Source organism: Panthera uncia, chromosome X, assembly GCF_023721935.1.
Source record: "Panthera uncia isolate 11264 chromosome X, Puncia_PCG_1.0, whole genome shotgun sequence".
NCBI lineage: Eukaryota > Metazoa > Chordata > Mammalia > Carnivora > Felidae > Panthera > Panthera uncia.
This window is the reverse complement of record NC_064817.1, coordinates 83396552-83413780: the sequence shown is the minus strand read 5'-3', so window position 1 is coordinate 83413780 and position 17229 is coordinate 83396552. Positions and strand designations below refer to the sequence as shown.

The 17229-nt window shown below is 35.2% G+C and overlaps 1 protein-coding gene across 3 annotated transcripts in view; it reads left to right on the top strand.

The window, feature by feature from the left end:
* The window catches only part of RBM41 (RNA binding motif protein 41), a 63541-nt gene that overhangs the window by 26305 nt on the left and 20007 nt on the right, over nt 1-17229 (top strand). For all 3 annotated transcript variants that reach the window (XM_049644727.1, XM_049644726.1, XM_049644725.1), the window contains exon 5: nt 12762-13165. In XM_049644727.1, the coding sequence (XP_049500684.1) occupies nt 12762-13165 (404 nt within the window). The remainder of the gene's footprint in view (nt 1-12761; nt 13166-17229) is intronic.

Below are 17229 nucleotides of genomic sequence, written 5' to 3'. Positions count from 1 at the left end.
TAAATTTGTACAAGTTCTTTACTATTGTGGATAGTTGCTTTTTGTTATTTATATGTTGAAAATGCCTATTCCCATTTTGTGGCTTATCATTTCGCTGCCTTTATGGTGTCTTTTGATGAATAAAAGTTCTTCATTTTTATGTAGTAAAATCTATTAATTTTTCTTTCTACCTCCTGATTTTTGTGCTTGGTTAATAAATCCTTCCCTACATGAGCTCAAGAAGATATTGTTCTTTATTCTAAAAGCTTTATGTTTTTGCCTTTCACATTTAAGTCTGATCTGGCTGGAATTCATTTCCGTATATGATATGAAGTAGGCTTTCACGATTTTTTTTTACCATATAAATAACCCTCTATCCCAACACTATATATTGAAGATGTCCCTGCACTGTTGTTATATTACTAGCTCTGTTATATATCAGGTGGTCATGTATGCATGGATGTTTTTATGGGTTCTCTCTTTTGTTCCTTTGGTCTTTTTGGCTATCAGTATATCAGAATCAGTATCACAGTTTTGATTTTTGATGTTTTGCTATATGGTACAATAAGAGAACAATTCCTTCCACCTGTTCTTCTTTAAAAGTGTTTGTGTACTTTTGATACTTTGCTTTTCCATGGAAATTTTAGAATCAGCTTGTCAAGTTACACACACACACACACACACACACACACACACACACAGATGCACATACACACGTATTCTCTTACGTGATTTTGATTGAGATTCCATTGAGTATATTTTTTATTTTTATTAAAAAAATTTTTTTTAACTTAAAAAAAATTTTTTTAATATTTACTTATTTTGAGAGGCAGAAACAGAGTACAAGTGGGGGAAGGGCAGAGAGAAGCAGACACAGAATCCAAAGCAGGCTGCAGGCTCTGAGCAAGCTGTCAGCAGAGTCCCATGCGGGGCTCAAACCCACCAACCATGAAATCATGACCTGAGCCAAAGTCGGACACTCAACTGACTGAGCCACCCAGGTGCCCTTTAAATTTTTTCAAAGCTTATTTATGAGAGAGAGAGAGGAAAAGACAGCACGAGTGGGGGAGGGGCAGCGAGAGAGGGAAACCCAGAATCCTAGGGGGCTCCAGGCTCTGAGCTGTCAGCACAGAGCCTGATGTGGGGCTCAAACTCACAAACCATGAGAGCATGACCTGAGCTGAAGTCGGATGCTTAACCGACTGAGCCACCCAGGCAACCCGAGATGCTATCAAGTATTTAAATGAATTGAGGAGAGTTGACATATTTGCACTATGAATCTTCAGAACTTCAAGTGTGAATATGGTATATTTTTCCATTCATTTAATTATTCTTTAATGTCTTTTAATATATTTTACCTATTATTTAACATTTTGTGAGACTAGTGTTTTTTCTTAATTTTTAAACAACTTTATTGAGGTATGTAATTTACATGTGATAAAATTCACCTGTTGTAAGTGTTAAATCAGGTGATTTTTAGCAAATTTATTGAATTATGCAGTTATCAGTACAATCCAATTTTAAGACATTTCTGTCACTGCAAAATTCCCTTGAGTGTATTTGCAGTAAATCACCCCCATGCCTACCCCAAGCCTTCTGTCTCTCTAAATTTGTTGTATCTATGTGTTTTATTTAAATGGAATCTTAACAATATGTGATTTTGGAATTTGGCTTCTTTCAGATAACGTGTTTTCGAAGTTTGTTCATGTTGTAGCCTGTATCAGCAATTCATTCCTTTTTATTACTAAATAGTCTTCCATTGTGTGGTTATACCACATTTTTTTTATCCTTTCACCACTTGATAGCATTTGGGTGGTTCCACTTCTTGGCTACTATGATTAATACTATGAACATTCATGTCCAGGTTTTTGTGTGGATATGTTTTCACTTCTCTTGAGTGAATGGAATTTCTAGGTCATATGATAACTCTGTGTATAACTGTTTGAGGAGCTGCCAAACTGTTTTCCAATATGGTTGCATCATTTTACTTTCTCATCAGTGATGTTCTTACTTCTTTACATCCTTTCTAACACTTGTTTTTCCTTTTATTTTTTCACAGCCATACTAGCGAGTATGTACTAATACTAATATCTCCATGTGGTTTTACTTTGAATTTCTGTACAAAATAATCATGAATATTTTTCATGTGTTTATTAGCCATTCTTATGTCTTTGGTGAAGTGTCTGTTCAAGTCTTTTACCCATTTTTTGATGGGGTGCCTTTGTTTTTTTTGTACTATTGAGTCGTAAGGATTCGTTATGTATTCTGAATACAAGTAACTTTATAAGTTATGTGATTTGCAAATATTTTCTTCCAGTCGGTAGCTTGTCTTTTTATTTTCTTAATGGTGTCTTTTGAAGCACCAAAGTTTTTAATTTTAATGAGGTCTGTTTATCAATTTGTTCCTTTATGATTTGGACTTTTTGGTATCATATCTAAGAAATCTTTGCTTAACCCAAGGTCAGAGAGATATTATTCTACGTTTTCTTCTAGAATATATATTGTTTTAGCTCTTAAAATTAGAATCATTATGCAACTGTCCCAGCACTATTTATTGTAAAGACTATTATTTCTCCTATTGAATTGTCTTAGCACCTTTGTGGAAAATCAATTGGCTATAAATGTAAGAGTTTATTTAGGGCACTTGTTCTGGTTCCATTGATGTATATGCCTATCCTTATACTCTGAATGTCTTTACCTTTATAGTAAGTTTTGAAATCAGTTAGTGTAACTCCTCCAACTTTGTTCCTGTTTTTTTCAAAATTGCTTTGGTTATTCTAGGTCCTTTGTATTTCCATGTAAATTTTAGAAGCAGCTTGTCAAGTTTTCTATAAAAAAAGATGCTGATATTTGATAAGGATTGTGTCAAGTCTGTAATTCAGTTTTGGGAAAAGTGGCCATTTTAATAATATTAATCTAATCCATCAGCATGTAATGCTTCTTCCTTTATTTAGCTCTTCTATAATTTATTTCAGCAATGTTTTACAGTTTTAAGTTTACAAATATTTGTATTAGTTCTTCTTTTTAAATTTTTTAATATGAAATTTATTGTCAAATTGGTTTCCATACAACACCCAGTGCTCATCCCAAAAGGTGCCCTCCTCAATACCCCTCACCCACCCTCCCCTCCCTCCCACCCCCCATCAACCCTCAGTTTGTTCTCAGTTTTTAAGAGTCTCTTATGCTTTGGCTCTCTCCCACTCTAACTTCTTTTTTTTTCTTCCCCTCCCCCATAGACTTATGTTAATTTTCTCAGGATCCCCATAAGAGTGAAAACATATGGTATCTGTCTTTCTCTCTATGACTTATTTCACTTAACATAACACTCTCCAGTTCCATCCACGTTGCTACAAAAGGCCATATTTCATTCTTTCTCATTGCCACGCAGTACTGTATTGTGTATATAAACCACAATTTCTTTATCCATTCATCAGTTGATGGACATTTAGGCTCTTTCCATAATTTGACTATTGTTGAGAGTGCTGCTATAAACATTGGGGTACAAGTGCCCCTATGAATCAGCACTCCTGTATCCCTTGGGTAAATTCCTAGCTGTGCTACTGCTGGGTCATAGGGTAGGTCTATTTTTAATTTTTTGAGGAATCTCCCCACTGTTTTCCAGAGCGGCTGCACCAGTTTGCATTCCCACCAACAGTGCAAGAGGGTTCCCGTTTCTCCACATCCTTTCCAGCATCTATAGTCTCCTGATTTGTTCATTTTGGCCACTCTGACTGGCGTGAGGTGATATCTGAGTGTGGTTTTGATTTGTATTTCCCTGATGAGGAGCGATGTTGAGCATCTTTTCATGTGTCTGTTGGCCATCTGGATGTCTTCTTTAGAGAAGTGTCTATTTATGTTTTCTGCCCATTTCTTCACCGGATTATTTGTTTCTCGAGTGTGGAGTTTGGTGAGCTCTTTATAGATTTTGGATACTAGCCCTTTGTCCGATATGTCATTTGCAAATATCTTTTCCCATTCCATTGGTTGCCTTTTAGTTTTGTTGATTGTTTCCTTGGCAGTGCAGAAACTTTTTATCTTCATGAGGTCCCAATAGTTCATTTTTGCTTTTAATTCCCTTGCCCTTGGGAATGTGTCAAGTAAGATATTGCTGCGGCTGAGGTCAGAGAGGTTTTTTCCTGCTTTCTCCTCTAGGGTTTTGATGGTTTCCTGTCTCACATTCAGGTCCTTTATCCATTTTGAGTTTGTTTTTGTGAATGGTGTAAGAAAATGGTCTAGTTTCAACCTTCTGCATGTTGCTGTCCAGTTCTCCCAGCACTATTTGTTAAAGATAAAGAGACTGTCTTTTTTCCATTGGATATTCTTTCCTGCTTTGTCAAAGATGAGTTGGCCATACTTTTGTGGGTCTAATTCTGGGGTTTCTATTCTATTCCATTGGTCTTTGTGTCTGTTTTTGTGCCAATACCGTGCTGTCTTGATGATTACAGCTTTGTAGTAGAGGCTAAAGTCTGGGATTGTGATGCTTCCTGCTTTGGTCTTCTTCAAAAATTACTTTGGCTATTCGGGGCCTTTTGTGGTTCCATATAAATTTTAGGATTACTTGTTCTAGCTTTGAGAAGAACGCTGGTGCAATTTTGATTGGGATTGCATTGAATGTGTAGATAGTTTTGGGTAGTATTGACATTTTAACAATATTTATTCTTCCAACCCATGAGCATGGAATGTTTTTCCATTTCTTTATATCTTCTTCAATTTCCTTTGTGAGCTTTCTATCGTTTTCAGCATATGGATCTTTTACATCTTCGGTTAGATTTATTCCTAGGTATTTTATGCTTCTTGGTGCAGTTGTGAATGGGATCAGTTTCTTTATTTGTCTTTCTGTTGCTTCATTATTAGTGTATAAGAATGCAACTGGTTTCTGTACATTGATTTTGTATCCTGCGACTTTCCTGAATTCATGTATCAGTTCTAGCAGACTTTTGGTGGAGTCTGTTGTATTTTCCACGTATAATATCATGTCATCTGCAAAAAGTGAAAGCTTGACTTCATCTTTGCCCATTTTGATGCCTTGGATTTCCTTTTGTTGTCTGATTGCTGATGCTAGCACTTCCAACACTATGTTAAACAACAGAGGTGAGAGTGGACATCCCTGTCGTGTTCCTGATCTCAGGGATAAAGCTCTCAGTTTTTCCCCATTGAGGATGATATTAGCTGTGGGCTTTTCATAAATGGCTTTTATGATGTTTAAGTATGTTTCTTCTACCCCGACTTTCTCGAGGGTTTTTATTAAGGAAGGATGCTGAATTTTGTCAAATGCTTGTTCTGCATTGATTGACAGGATCATATGGTTCTTTTCTTTTATTAATGTGATGTATCACATTGATTGATTTGTGAATGTTGAACCAGCCCTGCATCCCAGGAATGAATCCTACTTGATCATGGTGAATAATTCTTTTTATATGCTGTTGAATTCAATTTGCTAGTGTCTTATTGATAATTTTTGCATTCATATTCATCAGGGATGTTGGCCTGTAGTTCTCTTTTTTACTGGGTCTCTGTCTGGTTTAGGAATCAAAGTAATACTGGCTTCATAGAATGAGTCTGGAAATTTCCTTCCCTTTCTATTTTTTGGAATAGCTTGAGAAGGATAGGTATTATTTCTGCTTTAAATGTCTGGTAGAATTCCCCAGGGAAGCCATCTAGTCCTGGACTCTTATTTTTTGGGAGATTTTTGATAACTGATTCAATTTGTTCGGTGGTTATGGGTCTGTTCAAGCTTTCTATTTCTTCCTGTTTGAGTTTTGGGAGTATGTGGATGTTTAGGAATTTGTCCATTTCTTCCAGGTTGTCCAGTTTTTTGGCATATAATTTTTCATAGTATTCCCTGATAATTGCTTGTATTTCTGAGAGACTGGTTGTAATAATTCCATTTTCATTCATGATTTTATCTATTTGGGTCATCTCCCTTTTCTTTTTGAGAAGCCTGGCTAGAGGTTTATCAATTTTGTGTATTTTTTCAAAAAAACAACTCTTGGTTTCATTGATCTGCTCTCCAGTTTTTTTTAGATTTTTTCTATATTGTTTATTTCTGCTCTGATCTTTATTATTTCTCTTCTTCTCCTGGGTTTGGGGTGTCTTTGCTGTTCTGCTTCTACTTCCTTTAGGTGTGCTGTTAGATTTTGTATTTGGGATTTTTCTTGTTTCTTGAGATAGGCCTGGATTGCAATGTACTTTCCTCTCAGGACTGCCTTTGCTGCATCCCAAAGTGTTTGGAATGTTCTTTTCATTTTCATTTGTTTCCATATATTTTTTAAATTTCTTCTCTAATTGCCTGGTTGACCCATTCATTCTTTAGTAGGGTGTTCTTTAACCTCCATGCTTTTGGAGGTTTTCTAGACTTTTTTCCTGTGGTTGATTTCAAGCTTCATAGCATTGTGTTCTGAAAGTATGCATGGTATGATCTCAATTCTTGTATACTTATGAAGAGCTGTTTTGTGACCCAATATGTGATCTATCTTGGAGAATGTTCCATGTGCACTCGAAAAGAAAGTATATTCTGTTGCTTTGGGATGCAGAGTTCTAAATATATCTGTCAAGTCTGTATTAGTTCTTAAATATTTTTTTTTCATTTTTATGTTCTTGTGAACAGAAAACAATTCTGAAAATTATTTCATTTTCTGATTGTTACATACATGTATCTAATAGAAATACAGTTGATTATTGAGTATCTATCTTGCATTCTTGATCTTGTAATATTCTTTTGTTAATTCTAGTAGTTTTATTGTGGATACCTTGGAATTTTCTGCATGGACAATTATGTTACCTATGCATAAGGCAGTTTTACTTCTTTCTTTACAATCTAGATGTCTTTTTGTTTTTGTTTTTGCCTCCTTACACTGTCTAGAACCTTCAGTACAGTGTTGAATGGAAGTGGTGAGAGCAAGCATCCTTGCCTTGCTTGCAGTGTTCTGGGGAAAACATTCAGTTTTTAACCATAATCTATAATTTTATCTTTAGGTTCTTTGTACATGATCTTTGTACATGATCTTTAGCATTGTAATACATTACTTTCTTGTGGGTGCTATAACTAATAAACTTAGTGGCTTAAAGCAACTACTTTATTCTTATATACAGTTCTAGAGGTCAGAAGTTGTAAAATCAAGTTGTCCATAGGGCTGCCTTCCTTCTGGAGTTCTCTAGGGGAGCCTTTTCCAGCTTTTAGACCCACGTGTAATTCCTTGGCTCATGGCTCTTTTCTCACATTACTTCAAATTCTACTTCCATTACTACATCTACTACTCTGTCTCTGACCCTCCTGCCTCATTCTTTATAAAGACCCTTGTGATTATATTGGGCCCACCTGCATAATCCAGGCTACTCTCCTAACTCAAGATCTGTAACTTATTCACATCTGTAGAATCTCCTTTGCCATGTAACGTTTTCATAGATTCCAGGAATTAGGCTGTGGACTTTTTTGAGGTGTCATTCAGCCTAACATATGCAGGCTGAGGATGTGCCCTTGGTATTCATACATAATTGAGGGGTTTTTTTTAAATCACGAATGGATGTTGGATTTTGTTTAATGCTTTTTCTGCACCTACTATAGTGATCATGTGATTTAATGTTTATATCTATTTTTTTTAACGTTTATTTATTTTTGAGACAGAGAGAGACAGAGCATGAACTGGGGAGGGTCAGAGAGAGGGAGACACAGAATCTGAAACAGGCTCCAGGCTCTGAGCTGTCAGCACAGAGCCGGACGCGGGGCTCGAACTCACGGACCGCGAAATCATGATCTGAGCTGAAGTCCGCCGCTTAACCAACTGAGCCACCCAGGCGCCCCAATGTTTATATCTATTCATAGGATGTATTCATTGCTTTTTTTTTAAGATGCTAAACCTATCTTTCATTTCTGGGACAAATTCTACTTATGTGTATATAATCATTTCTATATGTTGTTGGATTAGGCTTGCTAATATTGTGTTAAGGATTTTTTTGTCCGTGAGGGATATTTATCTGTGGTTTTCTTTGTTTGTGAGGTCTTTGTTTAGCTTTGGTTTTAGTGTAGTACTGACATCATAGAATAAGTTGGAAAAGATTCCCTCCTCTGTTTTCTGAGAGTGTTTGTGTGTGATTGGTATTATTTCTTTAAATATTTGGTATACATTAAATGAAGACATCTGGACCTGGACTTTTCTTTGTGAGCAGATTGTTGATTACTAATTCAACCAATTTACTTATTATGAGTTTATTCAGCTATTCTCTTTATTTTTGTGTCTGCTTGTTAATTTGCATCTTTCTATGAGTTTGTCCATTCATTTAAGCTTTCTAATTTGTTGGCCTAAAGTTATTTATAATATTCCCTTATACTCGTTTCCATTTCTATAGGGTCAGTAATGATGCCTCATTTTAATTCTTGATGTTAGTAATTTCTGTCTTTTATTTTCTTGGTTGGTCTAGCTAAGGGTTTGCCATTTTGTTAAACTTTTCAAAGAATCAGCTTTTGGTTTCATTGATTTTCTTCTCTTTTTTTTTTTTTTTTTTTTGTTTTCTATTACACTGATTTATACCCTGATCTTTATTATTTTCTTCTTTTTCCTTGCTTTGTGTTTAGTTTGCTCTTTTTCTAGTTTCCTAAGTTTGGAAGCTCAGATTATGGGTTTGAAAACATTCTTCTTTTCTGATATAGGTGTTTAAAGCTACAGATTTCTCTCTCAGCATTGTTTTAGCTGCATTGATAAATTTAGATTATGGTGTTTTCATTTAGTTCAAAATATTTTTAAAATTTCCTTTGTAAGTTCTTTGACCTATGAGGTATTTAGAATTGTGCTGTTTAATTTCTAAATATTTGTGTTTTCTCAGATTTCTTCCAGCAGTGGATGTCTAATCTGATTCCATTGTGGTCAGATAAATAGTTTGCATGATTTCAGACTTTATCATTTTTTTGAGACATATTCCTCACTTTGGAGCCCTCATTCTAATATCAGCATGATAGATTCCCACACTTTCTTTAAGTCATATCTCTCAAATGTCACTTTTTCAACGAGACTTACCAAGACCAACATTAAAATTGCAACTACCACTACTACCACCCCCTAGCACTTCCAGTCACCCATTATGCTGCTGTATTTTTTTCACAGCACTCATAACCTTCTAACATTCTATATAATTCACTGAGCTCCATAAAGATAGGGATCTTTATTTTATATAGATATACCCAAGAAGCTACCTGAATCATAATAGTCACTAAATATATATTTCTGAATGTATACATTAGGATATTTATCCACTTGGTCATATGTAGCTGAAATTTCTTCACTTTCATTAGAATGTATTATTTCGTAATATAAACTGACTATAATTTTATAATTGATTCTTAGATGGACATTTACATTTTTGCCAGTTTAAAGCTATTATAAATAGCACTGATGTAAACATTATTACTATTGTATCCTGGTACACATATATCTAAATTTTTCTAGGGTATATATGTAAGCATGGAAATTATCATATTATAAGCATATATTTAACATTGGTAGATAATGTTATAGTGATTTGCCCTATGGGTGCACATTCCTACCAGCAATGTATGAGGGTTCTATTTGCTCTACAATTTCACTGACCTGTGATGTTGGTATTCTTTTTAATTTTTTGCCAACATGGCAGTTTTCTATTAGTATCCCATTACCTTCTTAATTAGCATTTCTCTGAATTCTAATATCGTTGAGCATTTTTGCATATATTTGTCAGTCATGTATGTCTCCTCTTTTGTGAGGCATTTTTTTTCAATCACCTGCCCCTTTCCTTAATGGTTATTTACCAGTTATTTGTGCAGCAAACATCTCATCCGATTCTATGACTTTTCTCTCTTTATGATTTTTTTAATGAACAGAAGTTTTAAATTGTAATGTAGTTGAGTTTGCTAATATTTTCCTTAATGGTTAGTGCTTTTGGCATCTTAAGAAATCCTTTTCTAAATATTCTTATACCCTGCTGGTGGAAAGGCAGAATAGTACAACTCCTACAGAGTGGAATTTAGCAATATATGGAAAAAGTACATACACATTTGCCCTTTGTCTCAGCAATGCACCTCTTATAATCTATTTCAAAGATATACTGGAAAAATACAAAATCCTGTATATACAAGGCTGTTTGTCAGGACATTATTCATACAAGCAAAAAAGACTGGATACAACACTAATGTGCATCAGTAGAGGAGTAGTTGAATAAACTAGTACATCCACACAGTAGAGTACTGTGCAGTTATCAAGAGGAAGGAGAAGAGCTCTACACATTAATCTAGTTATTTCCAGGATATATTGCTAAGTGCAAAAAAGAAAGTTGTAGAACAACGTTTATAGTAAGTTACCTTTTATGTAGAAGAGGGGTGTAACTAATGAACTATACACATATATATGTGTTGTGTGTGTGCACCTATTTGCTTATATTTTCAAAAACAAAAACAAAAAAGAAACCTAGCTCCTGGAGACTCGGTTGAGCATCTGAGTGTCCGACTCTTGATTTTGGCTTGGGTCATGATCTCATGGTTCAGGAGATCAAGCCCCACATAGGGCTCTGTGCTGACACTACAGAGCCTGCTTGGGATTCTCTCTCTCCCTCTCTCTCTGCCCCTCCCCAAGTCGCATGCATGTTCTCTCACTCTCTCTCTCTCAAAAATATAAATAAATAAACATTTAAAAAAGAAACAATGGAACCATAATGTCAAAACCTAATAAAAATTATTATTTATGGAAAACGAAAGTAATGGGAAAGGAAAGGGAACAGAGATAGAGTTGAGACTTCTGTGAAGGTACTGTATGTATTACACAGTTTTCACTTTAGACTCATATAGTGTTCTGCATAATTTAAAAAACTAATAAAAAAGGGAAAAAATCAATTCCGAAAGTTCATAAATAACTTGAAGCAAATGAACCTAACTATAAATGAAGTTCGTAGCATAACCATACAGAGAAAGCAGTTATGTAAAGTGACTTTAACACAACATTTGTACATGTATTCATTCCTAAAACTGTATTCAGTGGTTTTATTATTGATAGTTGTATTAGTATTGTTATTGACATTTTAAAATTCTATAAAAACCAAGAAGTTTGAGTAAAAACCTTGAATATTACATTTAAAGTGGACGTACCAGTATGAGCTCATGATTTATTTTTCTTTTAAAAGAATTTCCTAGCGTTGTCCAGTGAAAAGGCCTAGAAGCAACAACTCAACATCTGTGAACACACCTGACAACACATTGTGGTTTCTAAATACTATTCCCCATTAAAAGGACCTAGGGTCCTTGGAGAGATAATCTAGGTTTGAGTCAGGGAATATTCAAAATGAATTTGTAATACCTTGCTGTGCCAAAAAAATGGAAAGCAACACAGGAGCCAATCTGAAGGGACTTACTGGTCCCAAGTGAAATAATTTGACCACCAAAAAGAATAAAGACTACATTTGATTGAAACACATCAAACATATGAAAATGGTCTCACGATTATACTAAAAATAATCATTGGTTACCATTGGACATTTCTAAGGTACCAACTCATTACTCTCATAGTTGGTAAATACTGGGAAAAAAATCAAGCATTTGTCCTGCCTTTCCTGTATAAACTGTATATGGGAAAACCAAGTAATTGACGGTAAGTTCATTATAGGATTCCAGATAATAAATACAACAGAAATAATAGAATTAATAAACACAAAATAAATAATATAATTAGGGGAGTTCCATTTTGCAACTCTTAATAAATTAATAGGTCTAGGCAATGGTCATCCATAGATGCAAATCCCATTAGGTGAATGGGAAGACTTCACAGTGGAGGGATCAGACTAACACTGTCTGAATCTGCTGATCAACTTTAGCAACAATTAAAGTGGGACCACCAAACATGTGCCCTATGACATGACATGATAGGAAGTATACATCTATCTATGGAGGATCGTTGCCTAAAATATTGAGCGTAAATCTAATCACATCTCTAGGTCAGCACTATCTTAATGCAGTATTCCACAATGATGTAAATGGTTTCTATCTATTCTGCTCTTCATGGTATCCACTAGCTACATATGTCTCTCAAGCATTTGAAATGTGACTAGTTAACTGGGGAGCTGACATTTAAAACATTAATTTAAATAGATTTGTGTGGCCAATGACTATTGTCTTAGCGTAGCTCTAGATTTAACTGCCAGTTTGTAAGAAATAGAGGGGATTAAGGAACAAGTGAAACAATAACATGAGGAACAATAAGTCAAATTTCATTTGTTCTCTGGACAAATGATGTGGTTCCTCCAATAATTCAATGGGATGTGGAAAAAATGAGTTGGAGGGGTATAAATGAAGGGGCACTGTTTTAAAATAGAACAGACTTAAGAGCTATAACAGCCAAAGCCTGGTTTAGATTCTGCATTGAATGGCCAAGTGTAAAAAGGTAACTTTGAGAGAATCAGAACCATTTGAATATGAACTCCATTGTAGATGATACTAAGGAATTATTAATTCTGTGGCGTGGGATAATGCCACACTGGTTACATTTTTAATGTCCTTATCAGTTAGGTGCGTGTACTTGCATGACTCAGAGTGAGCACCTCCTTAGATTTTGCACCCGAGGGACCTCACTTGCCTCACCATAGTTCCACCCTTGCTTGAGATACACTGCATTAAACCAACTATATACTACTGTCATTTGTCAAAGGTTGTAATCACTTGCCCCAACAGAGTTTCTATACCTGAAACCCAAGATTTAATTTTTATTTATTTGTCAAAAGTTTTATTGGTAGGCTTTGTAGAACTTCCCTATCTCTTTGTCTTGATCTAGATGAACCCCAAAAGAAGAACAAAGGTGATCCCATGAACAACCTGGAAAGTTTTTACCAAGAGATGATAATGAAAAAACGTCTTGAAGAGTTCCAACTTATGAGAGGTGAACCCTTTGCTTCCCACTCACTGGTCTCAGCTACATCAGTGGGAGATAGTGGCACAGCTGAGAACCCGTCATTACTCCAGGACAAGGGAAAACAGGCAGCACAGGGTAAAGGTCCCAGTCTCCATGTGGCAAAAGTTTTTGATAATTCACCTGAGCAGTGTTGGACTGGGCCTAAGAAGCTGACGCAGCCAATAGAATTTGTCCCAGAAGATGAGATCCAGAGAAATCGTTTGTCAGAGGAAGAGATCCGAAAAATTCCTATGTTTTCTTCATATAATCCAGGGGAGCCAAACAAGGTATAGGCCAAACCAAGAAAAAAAACATGGGTTGTTTTAATTTTTCTTTACCTCTACCTAAATTAATACTTTTAAATTAGCTTTGATTATACCAAGGAATCGTAACATAGGCATAGTGATTGTGTTTTTCCTTGACTTTGACTATTAATTCTCTTCATACTATATAAATAGCATATTTCCTCTGATGTTCTTTGTGGTTTCCTGAGGTCCTAAGCTATCCTTAGAGTTTTAAAGAAATCTTGATGAGACTCTAGTCCATACCCACTAGAGGCCCTGAATTGAAGGGAAAGTAACCTCCAGTTTCCTAGGCTAGTAATAAATCAAGTAGTATTCCTAAGACCACCATATCAGGTAACCATGGTGCCTCTGAAATTAGTCAATAAATAATTGGCCACCTGGTTGTGAGTAGGGTTTAGTGTTAGTGCATGAGTTTTTTTCTTTAGAATGCTCCATCTGGCTTTCATATGACATATGACTTGAAACTGCTGATAGCTAAGCAGCAAAGTGAAAGTGCAAGGCCTCTAAGGCTTGATAAATTGACAAATATATAAGAATTGTAAACCTTGTTTTATTGATCACATCATTATTTCACATTATTGGTATATGTTAACATCCAGAATGGAAAACTTTGTTATGTCGCCCAAAGAGGCAACACAAGCCCCTGGAGCATATACTTGGCCGTGTTTAATTTAAAAAACAAAACCAAAAAAAATAATGTTAGCTTCTGGCTGTCCCTGAATTTTAAAAAAAGACATTGTAGATGAGGGATATTAAAGCAGTTTTTTCTGAATGACTGCATTTCTAATATATTCTTGCTGTTCAAGGACAGCTTGATTTGTGTTTTTTATTATAAAATATTACTAATATACAAAAAGTTAAAGAATAATATAACAAAAACCCTCATACCTAGCCAGCCATCTTAACCAGTTCTTCATAGTTTCCCTATTTGCTTGTTAGAAAAATAGAGCCTTACAGACACACCTGAAGACTTCCAGGTATCCCTCACCAATCCCATTTCCCTGTCTCCACTCCAGAGGTAACTACTATCCTGAATTTGCTATTTATCATCCTGATGCATGTTTTTATATTTTTACTACATATTTATATATTCATAAACAAAATATAACTTTACATATTTTAAAACTATATAGATGATGTCATACTCGACATATTCTTCTACAACTTGCTTTTTTGATTCAATATACATAATGTTTTTGAAACTTATTTTAATAATATAAGGAACTATGGAGTATTGCATTGTAGAAATACACTATAATTCATTTATCCATTCTCCTGAAGATATTTTCTTTTTCTTTTTGCTATTACAGACCATTCTGCAACAAACATTGTATGTATCTCCTGTTGCATATGTACAAGAGTTTCTCTAGGACAGTTTTTCAAACTTGAGGTTACAATTGTAGGTCACAACAAGCAATTTTTCTAATGAAACAAAATAGAATAGAAAATATCAAAGTACATTCTGTAGAGTAAGGGTGTTGACTGTTTCTGGAAGCTTTTGGTTTGGTTTTGTGTGTGTGTGTGTGTGTGTGTGTGTGTGTGCGTGCGCGTGTGTGTGTTATATATGTGTGCCAGAATGTAAAATGCATTTCTTCCTATGGATCTAGTCAAAAAAGTTGGAAAAATATTGCTCTATTGCAGTGATTCTTAAATGTTAGTATGGACCAGAATCACCTGGAAGGGACTGAGAGTTTGCATTTCCAACAAGCTCCCATGAGGTGCTGATGCTACTGGTCTGAGAGTGACATTTTAAGAATCACTGTTCCGTATTACGTTCCTAGGAGTGGAATTACTGTGATATAGGGTATGTATATATTCAACTCCATGAGCAGGGTTTCAGAAATCTCTTTCATATCCTTGCCAAGACTCTTTAGTGTTGGACTTTTCATTTTTGCCAGTCTAAAATGTTTGAAGGTATCTCATTGACTTCATTTGCAGGTTTCTGATTTCCAATGAAGTTATGCTTGTAATCATACATTTATTAGCCTTTCAGCAACCTTCTGTGCATTGCTTGTTCCATTTCTTTCCCCACTATTTGATTGCCTAGTTTTTCATATTATTTACAGAAATTATTTTTAAATTCTGGATATAAACACATGTTGCTTATTTAGCAAATATATTCTTCCAGTGGGGGGGCTTATCTTTTAAACATTATTTCTGATATCTTTTATTAACCAGAAATCTTTCATTTTAATGTAATCAGATCATCAGTATTTTATTTGATGGTTTGTACTTTTTGAGTCATTTTAAGGAAATCCTTCCCTACAAAACCAACAAAAAGTACACAAACAACCCAATGAAAATGGCCAAAAGATATGAACAAGAAACTCACAGAAGAGAAAACATGAATAACCAATTAATTACAAAATCTTATTAATAAGTAATCAAAGAAATTTAAAATAAAACTACAGTGAGAAACCATTTAACACCCAGGAAGTTGGTATACATTTAAAGGCCTGACAGTGCCAATGAATGAATATAAATGAGGTGACTATAAATGAGGACAATCACTTTTATGAACTCTGTAGCAATATCTAGTAAAATGGAAGATGCTCATACACTATAAGTCAGCAATTCCACTCCTAAGTATCTATCTTAGAGGAACTCTTACATGTGAACATTAGATGTTATAAAGATATTCATTGTAGCACAGTTTATAAACAGCACACTTGTTCATCAGCAGGAGAATGGATAAAGCATGGTATATTCATAAAATAGAATATTGTACAGTATAGAAAATGAATAAAATAGAATTACATGTATCAATATACATGAAACTCACAAACAAAATGTTGAATGAAGAAAGCTACTTGCAGACTTCTGGTTTTAGCTCCAATGTGTAAAGTGCTTGGAAGTTATCATTCATGTCTTATAACAAGAAAAACAGCTGAACAAATAAAACAGCAATGACTTTTCTTGGACCCATCAGAGAATTGAAGTCACAGAGCAAATTGCAACCCCCAAGTCTGGAAAGACAGGCAATTACAGAGAATCACAGCCCAGATCTGCTTTTCAGGAGCAGAAAGCACTGTAGCCATAAACTGGTAGGGACACTTACTTACGCAGTAACTTCAACAAACTGCTGGAAGCAGGGTGTAGATTGTTTGAGTGACAAACTCTAGGGGCCTCAGTCTCTGAAGGCCCTCATATTTTCATGATTTTTACCTCCAGGAACTCCATTAAGTTCTCAAGGGGAAGGGCCAAGAAACAATCTCCTGTTCCTGGCATGAGGAAGGGAAAACTAATCATTTTGAAATCTACCCAGAGCTTCTACCTAACAAAGGGATACCCAACAAGTGAAACATCTTTACCAAAGCCTTCTCCAGCCTGGGAGAAGGGAAATTATCCAACTCCCGAGGCCTCTAACCTTCCTGTCTCATCTAAGAGAGGGGTGGGGGGAAACTAGAAAACACTTGTGAAGGTTACAGGCTGGGGACACAGACATGCTAAAAGACTTGAGACTTAATTATGTGATCACAGAATGTTTCTCCCTGCCCCACAGATCAATGGGGCTTCAATATAATAACTATGGACTATAGCTGAAAGACTTGCAAGATTCAGACTCCATTTAAGGAGATATTAGGGAATCTGAAAGAAAATAGGGGAGAAAAAGCAAGAACATTAGGGGAAATTGAAACCTCTGACACCTACAGCTAGAGTAAACACTAAACACCATCAACCCCTGGCCAGATTAACATAAAACCTGTACTAATGGTCTGTTTACCTTAACTCCTCTTAACTTAGATATCATGTCCAGTTTTCAACAAAAAAAATGGCAAGGCATGCTAAAAGAAAAACCAGTCTGAAGAGACAAAGCCAACATCAGAACCAAACTCAGATATGCAAGTTTTGGACTTATATGATAATATTTAAATTTAACTTAAATTTAAAATAACTATGATTAATATGCTAAAGAATCTATTAGAGAAAATAAACAATATGCAAGAACAGATGGGTAGTGTAAGCAGATAGAAACTCAAAATCAGAAGGATATGCAAGAGATCAGAAACACTAAAAAGAAATGCTTTTGATAGATTCATCAGTGG